The sequence below is a fragment of the Lucilia cuprina genome, chromosome X, assembly GCF_022045245.1.
Source record: "Lucilia cuprina isolate Lc7/37 chromosome X, ASM2204524v1, whole genome shotgun sequence".
Classification (NCBI taxonomy): domain Eukaryota; kingdom Metazoa; phylum Arthropoda; class Insecta; order Diptera; family Calliphoridae; genus Lucilia; species Lucilia cuprina.
The window spans coordinates 4,133,268-4,141,091 of record NC_060949.1 but is presented as its reverse complement, the minus strand read 5'-3'; the positions used below and the strand labels follow the sequence as shown (position 1 = coordinate 4,141,091).

At 31.0% G+C, this 7,824-nt stretch overlaps 1 protein-coding gene across 1 annotated transcript; it reads right to left on the bottom strand.

Annotated features, from left to right (window-relative positions):
* Positions 1 to 843: 843 nt before the first annotated feature.
* Positions 844 to 2,710, bottom strand: LOC111675075 (protein yellow). Its single transcript, XM_023435789.2, has 3 exons — positions 2,300 to 2,710; positions 1,532 to 2,204; positions 844 to 1,409 (listed from the first exon to the last, which is right to left on the bottom strand). The coding sequence occupies exons 1-3, from the start codon at positions 2,593 to 2,595 to the stop codon at positions 924 to 926; spliced, it is 1,455 nt and encodes a 484-aa protein (XP_023291557.2). The 5' UTR covers positions 2,596 to 2,710; the 3' UTR covers positions 844 to 923.
* Between the last annotated feature and the right edge of the window lie 5,114 nt (positions 2,711 to 7,824).

Genomic DNA, 7,824 nt, shown 5'->3' with positions numbered 1-7,824 from the left:
TATAGCTCTCTTACTTTCTTGTTGCATGTTTTCCTTAATACACGAACTTAATTTAATGATAAATTGCAGGGACTGAAAATAACGGGTCCACTTTGTTTTTACGAGGATAATTGCTTTGATTACCATTTAAAATTGTATTTTTGCAGTTTATCACTGAGAAAAATCTTTACGTTATATTTGTTTATAAGTAGTTGAGAGAAACCAAAAAGAAAAACAAAATAAATCGCTACAACTGATTTCTATTTGTAAACTTTGTTGAAAATGTCTGCTTTTAATTTTTATTTTTAAAAGCCAAACAATAAATCCCATATGTAAATACACGATTAGGACACACATACTATCTTTAGAGAAACAACTCTCAATAAGCATACAAACAAGTAAGAAATTATAGTCGGGCGAGCCCGATCATATAATACCCTACACCTGTTACAACAATAAAATGTGATTTCGTTTTCACAATAAAGCATTTAAGTTGAATTGTACCTTGCCTCAGATATAATTAAGCAATTTATTATTGAATAAAATTATGAACATTTAAGTCAAATTTTGAAGAGGGATTTTTATACTTAGGGGCTAATGAGGCCCTATAATTATAATGTTTATGAGGGTCATCAAGGCTAGCATAGAACTTGGTTTTGCAGCTTTTTGTCGATATACGAGTGTATTAAACATAATTTTGAACTTAAAAGCCCTAGTCAGAGGGTTCAGTTGTAAAAAAACGAAAATAAATCACAATTCAATCACTTTGATTTATAAATCTCTGATAAGTTGTTACCACTTATCGAGTATGCGAACGGACATTATATTATATATGTTAAAATATAGTGATGTTTAGATAAAATCTACATTTAAAATATATTTTGTTTTTTATTTATTATGCATACATATATGTATATATTAAGAATATATTTAAAATAAATGAGTTAAGTGTTCGTTAGGTCTTTAAGAGAATGGGAACTTTGAAGCGGGTCGCAAACTGTATTAGCAATAATATTAGCAACATTTGCTTTTAAAATACGGAAATTAATTTCATCATAGTTTAACTGACTGTATAAATAAATCGGCAAACGGTTGCTTATGACCCAAATACTCTGATGAGGTAAAGATTCATGATCAACTTTTAAATCATTTGGAAATTGAATTAGAGTCTGTGTTGAATTATTATTGGAAGCGTTTTCGAAAAATCGATGGATGTTATTTTGGCCATAAGATTTTGAAGTATCCCAACATCCAACATCATCTCTATGGACTTGTGTGAAAAACATAACACCATTCTGTGCAATTCCCGACGTCGAAGATTGGCCGAATTTTCCACGCTCTCCAATTGGTACAAAATACTTTGCAACCTTTTGAGCATCTGCTGTCCATATATTTTCATCTTTCAGTAAACTTGTTGATACCATGAATTCCTATAAGAGTTGGAATTATTTATTTTATATAATAAGGAATTAGAACGGATAGTCAAAATAAAAACAACATAAATCTTTTGTGTACAGTTTTATAACATACATTTATATAAATAAGAGTATACCTTAAAGCTTGCCATGGGATGGAAGTATAAGACTCGTTCATTTGTTGATAATTTTGGCAATGATAAACTCATTCCAAAAACTCCATCCAACCATTGGAAATTCAAACCATATACATTGAAGTCAGACGCAACCGGATCAGGCGAAAAATTGTAGTTGGTTACTCGCCAACTTCGATTTTTCCTCAAACTGTAAACCACAATGCCGAACCGCCAAACGTCAGTAACGTAAGCATAGGCATCATCGCAACGATCATTGGAAACATCCACAACAATATTCGAATGTAAGCTATCTTCTTTTATTTGACTAGCCGGAAAGTCATAGTGGACTAGCAATTTATTTGTTCGCAAATCGTATGCAAGTATTTTAGGAGGACATATTTGGTTAAGTGAGACCGTGGCGTTTACTATACCTGAATCTATTAACCAAATACGTTCACAGCTATCAATAAAGGTTCGGTATACTGAAATTAATTTAGAGCAATCCGGATTATAAGGATCACCGTGAGCTTCCCAGTTGGGATATGGTTTAATAGCTGGACTACGTTCTACTGGTGGATAATTTAAATAGCCAAAACTTGCTGGTACACCATCTTTCCATCTGGGTGTTGTAATAAATATTCGATTTTCATAAAAGTCAATGCCTAATGGTAAGTTATTTTCTGGAATGAATTCCCTGCAAAAATATAAGTATATTAAAACTTATTGTACACCCCAGGTAACAATGGGATGGATACAACAATGGGTACAATAAATAGATGTAATAATTACTTATTTTCAAGAGCTCGCTTTCGTTGTTCATATGTTAAATACTCAAAATCCAAATATTTCCATTCGTTTACGATTTCAAACAATTTCGTATCCGATGTTTTTTTTGTGCTTGAAAGTACTGTTGGTTGATCATTTTCATTCCCATAAATATTTCCATATGGATACAGTGGAAGAAACTCTTTTTGTTGGTGCAGACCATTATTAGGTTGAACATAGTGATATGGTTTGTATGCCAGAGTTATAGTCAAAAATATACAAAGACCACATACTATTGCAGATATATATAAAATATTCATTTACTTAAATTTAAAACTTGTAATTTCAACAAAAAAATTGTATATATTAATATTTTTACTACACAGCCGCTTAACTGAACTGTATCAACTGTATAACAAACACACACTAATGCCTAATATCATATTTGGTAATTGCTTTATAGCCAAGGCTTTTTTACATTTAAGCTACCAGCCAAGCCAAGTATTTGCCAATCAATCGACTTTCCTTTTAACTATTATATGTGTATGTACACTTGTATATATGTACATATGATTGAGGTGCTACAATTAATGCATTATGAACAAGAAATCTTTAATATTGTAATTATTGGATTAGAGAAAAACAAATTTCGTCAGAGTAGATCAGAAGACAGCCTCTTCAGTCTACTTAATCTAAAACCAGTTTTAAATTCCAGATTTACACAGATGACCTCTAATATTTTGGAATTTAAATTTGTTTGTATATTTACGTGTTGTAATAGAAAAAATTATTGCCTATTTTAACTAATTCAACTTTTAATAATTATTGTTTTATTATTGCTATTTCAAGCCAAACCTTGAAATTAAGTAAAATGTGCTGAATGTAAATTTCAATTAGCATTTATGCAAAACACTCTTTTTTAGTTTCTGTACTCATTATAATTAAAGCCTATTTTACTAAAATATTTTGAAGGGATTCGTAAATTTTTATAAAGGGTATATACTAAGGTTGTCATTCGAATAAAAATTATTCGATTAATCGAGGAACATTTTTTGTTTTTCTTCGAACGAATAAAAAATTTCCAATTTAGAATAAAGTAAAATTCGAACAATTTTTTTCTAATAAAATTTTAATGTTACTTTTTAACCATAATTCATTATAATATTGAACAAAGAAATATACGAATACTAAATTAAAAGATCTGTTATAATTGAAAAAAATCTTTTACTTTTTTTTCAATTTATACAAATTTATATTTTGCGATGTTAAAAGTAGAATGCTTCCTGTATAAAAGTGATTCTATGGATTTTTTTAATGCTAGCAAACTGTTTATGAAGAATTTAGTTTGTATACTATTAAGTGAGTTATGAACGTTTAGGTAATTTTCTGATGAGATCTTTATATGGGAGGTAAGATCGTTTGTTGACCGATCCTCAAAATATTCTACAAAAACATTTTGGTTCCTTTAATGTTTGCCATCTGCGCTTTTCTAAGCCAGTCATCTGCGTTATAGTATTCTTCTGAAAGGAACATTCCATGTGTTACAAACGGAATGACAAATACAATACATCCCGATTATTTTTGATGAAGGGTATAAACATGTTCAGTAGCAGATCAAATGCACACACATTTCTCTACTTAAGTTGAACTCAGTAGATTTCAAATTAGAAGCTGCGGCTTTTATAATGTGAAATCTACTGAGAAATTTGACTAGGTTACTGAAGTATAAGTGCATTAATGTACGCAAACCCGTTTTTATCCGTACCTTAAAATTTTGGAGTTGTTTGGCAAGTTTTTATTTATGTTTTACTATTTTATTTGAATAAAATCTTTTATTCGTTATTCGTTCGAATAATCAAATAATTATATAAATTTAGTTGACTACTCGAATAAAAAAAAAATATTGTAGTTTTTATTCGAATAATTTTAAGAACGAATAAGAAGAACCCTAGTATATACATAGATATAAGTTTGTCATTCCGTTTGTAATTTCTTCCCAATAATTTCGACCCTATAAAGTATATGCCCAGTAAAAATTTTTTCAGAATTATCAGATGTCAAAAATGTTCTGAAATTATTCTTATACATTATTAGAATTTTTAACGAATAATACAAATTTCCTTTAGACATTTTACAAAATAATCGCGAATCTTTTTGTTAGTCTTTTCTGCATATTTTCTGAAGTAGTAAACGATTAACATCAGACTTTTCTGCACATTGTCGAAAGGGAATTTTAATGTTACGACAATTACGAAACTAATCGAAGGACAATTTGTTTTTTATTCCTATATTATTCTTTAGATATAAAGGAGAATAGTCTGTACATTTTCTGAAGTAAAATATAAAATGGCTTTCAAATAATATCCGATAATTCAGCACATAATATGAAGAGAATTGTTTTTGTAATTTCATCAGACAATATAGCGAATAATATAAATTTCCTCTAGCTATTTAACAGAATAGTCTGCACATTTTCTCATATATTTTGTATTTTCACTTCTTTTGTAAGAAAACTTTTGTACGAACTGTCTGTTATTTTATCAGTCATTTAACAGACTTTCTTATATTTGATCAGCCTTTCGAAATGTCGAAAGAATGTCAGGTATGGTATTAGACATTTGTCCGACTTTATTCAGATTTGTCGAAAATTCAGCTGTGTATTTTGTTTTGTATGTTTTGATGCTGTTAGCTTCATTGAGTTATGTATTTTGTTTTCTTTTTGTGAATTCTGTTCGTATATTTGGATGTAGGTTGGTTTTATTGCATTGTTTATTTTGTTTTTCTGTGTTTTTCGTTATGTATGTTTAGATTTCTGTTGGTTAAATTGCCTTCTGTATTTTATTTTTTATTTCGTTTATTATACCCACCATCTAAAATGATTGTAACACATTGAAATATTCGTCATAGATCCATAAAAGTATATATATTCTGGGTCCTTATTAAATTCTAAGACGATCTAGCCAAGTCCGTTCGATAGGGACTAGACAGTTGAAATTTTGCACAAATATTCCCTATTGCTAAGGTTTGTTTGGTATTGAAAATGGGCCATATCCGTCCACTTTTTCGGATAGCCCCCAAACAAGTAGACCTTGTACAAGTGCGAGTATAGCGATGAAATTCGACATAAATAAGTTTCATATGAGCCAAAATCTTTATACCAAATTTTTAGAGGATCAGTTCATAATTGAACCTACCCCCCATATAAGGTTCCCTTTAAGAAATTACTTTAACACTCATTACTGGCCCAAAAATGCGACTTTAGCGATGAAATGCGATATAAGTAAGTTTTTTATAAACCATAACCTTCTTACCATTTTATTTTATTAAGGGGGTCCTATCCCCCCAATTAAGGTCCCCTTTAAAAAAATTACTTTAACACTCATTACTGGCCCAAAAACTCGAGTGTAGCGATGAAATTCGGTATAAGTTAGTTTCTTACGAACCAAAACCTCTCTACCAATTTTTCTTTGGATCGGCCCATAAATGACCCTACCCTCCATACAAGGTCCCCTTCAGATAATGACTTTTACACTCTTACTGGCCAAAAAATGCGAGTATAGCGATGATATTTGGTATAAGTAAGTTTTCTACTAACCAAACCCATTTAACAAGTTTTTTTAGGGTCGGCCCAAAAATGACCCTACCCTCAATATAAGGTTTCCTTTCGGAAATGACTTTAACGCTCATTACTGGCCTAAAAAGACGTAAATATACCAATGAAATTTAGTATAAGTAAATCCCTTACGAATCAAAACCTATCTACCATTTTTTAGGATCGGGCCATAAATGACCCTACCCTCCATATAAGGTCCCATTCAGAAAATGTCTTTTGCACTCATTAATGGCCTAAAAATTCGAGTATAGCGGTCAAAATCGGTATAAGTAAGTTTCTTACGACCTAAAACATTTTAACCATTATCAAATCTCAAATCTTTTTACCGACATTTATGTAGATAGGTCCATTATTGACCCAACTTCCCCTATTGGCTTCACTTCAGGAAATAGCTTTAACGCTCATTAGTGTCTTAAAAATACGAGTGAAGCGATGAAATGCGACACAAGTAACTTTCTTACGAGCCAAAACCCCTGTACCCATTTATTTTTTTTTTTTGATCGGCCCATAAATATCCATTCCCCATATAAGGTCCCCTCAAGCCTACTCTACCCACACAAGGTTTCCTTCAGAATATTACTTTAACGTTCATTACTGTAAGAAAGTTTTTCGCGAGCCAAAATCTCTCTAACATTCGCTCCGAATTTCGTGCGGAATGTGTCGGTAATTCACCATATCCCCATATAAGCCCCAATTATAAAATAACATTAACGCTAATTACTGGCATAAAAATGCGAGTACGGCTATGATATTCAAATCGGTCTACAAAAAGTTATGAGGATGAGGACTGATCTATAACTGACACTAGCCCCTATTAAAGGTTCCCTTCAGGAACGAGTTTTTTTTTAATTTTACATATACAGGTTCTATACAAACGAAATCTTGTACAAAATTTTATGAATATCGGTTCATAATTGACGCATATCAGAAAATTACACATACGCTGACGGTTTAAAAATTAAACTAAAACATTTGGTTTTTAAAAATTAATATTTTGATAGTTTAAAAGAGCTCGGTTCATAATTGACTTAAGCCATATTCCAAATATCACACTGATGAGCATTCCTTTACGGCATACGGTTTGATAGTGGGTATATGAGATTCGGCATAGCCGAATATAACACTCTTACTTGTTATTCATTATACCCTACACCACTTTAGTGGGGAGGGTATAATGAGGGAGGGAAAATTGGCGGAATCGGTACACAATTTCATATAGCTCCTATACTAAAGTACATATTCTCGGAAAATGAGTTTATTGTTAATCCGTTAGAATGCTGATAAATTCCGTAAGAATGCTTCACATAATTTTACAGGTTAAAATCTTATGCTATTACCATAATTGGTCATAGCTCCCATATAAGGTCCCCTCCCGAAAATCACTTAAACGCAAATAACTCATTACTAAATTAAGATATCCATATGAAATTTGGCACAAGTATTTCTCTCTCCCCTCCCGAAAATCACATATACAAAAATTACTCATTACTAAATTAAGATATTCATATAAAATGTGGTACATTTTTTTTCGATCGGTCCTTAATTGGTCTTAGCTCCCATACAAGGTCCCCTCCCCAAAATCACTTAAGCGCAAATAACACATTACAAAATTAAGATATCCTTATAAAATTTGCCACAAGTATTTCTCTCTCCCCTCCCGAAAATCACTTATACGCAAATTACTCATTACTAAATTAAGATATTAATATAAAATGTGGTACAAGTATTGCTCTTAAATACAGCAATATTACTGAAAAATTTGTTTCCGATCGGTCCTTAATTGGTCATAACTCCCATACAAAAATTCCTTCCCGAAAATCAATTTTACGCTCATTACTAACTAAATTAAGATATTCATATAAAATTTGGTACTAGTATTGCTCTTATATACAGAAATGTTACTCATTTCTAAATTCCTAAATCCATATAAAATTTG

What these genes read in the sequence shown, in the direction of transcription:
- LOC111675075 (XM_023435789.2), bottom strand. Translation starts at nt 2,595, where the DNA reads ATGAATATTTTATATATATCTGCAATAGTATGTGGTCTTTGTATATTT. An exon ending in AAGCGAGCTCTTGAAAATAA is followed by an intron (nt 2,205 to 2,299) that starts GTAATTATTACA and finishes ATATTTTTGCAG; the next exon opens with GGAATTCATTCCAGAAAATA. An exon ending in ATCCCATGGCAAGCTTTAAG is followed by an intron (nt 1,410 to 1,531) that starts GTATACTCTTAT and finishes CAACTCTTATAG; the next exon opens with GAATTCATGGTATCAACAAG.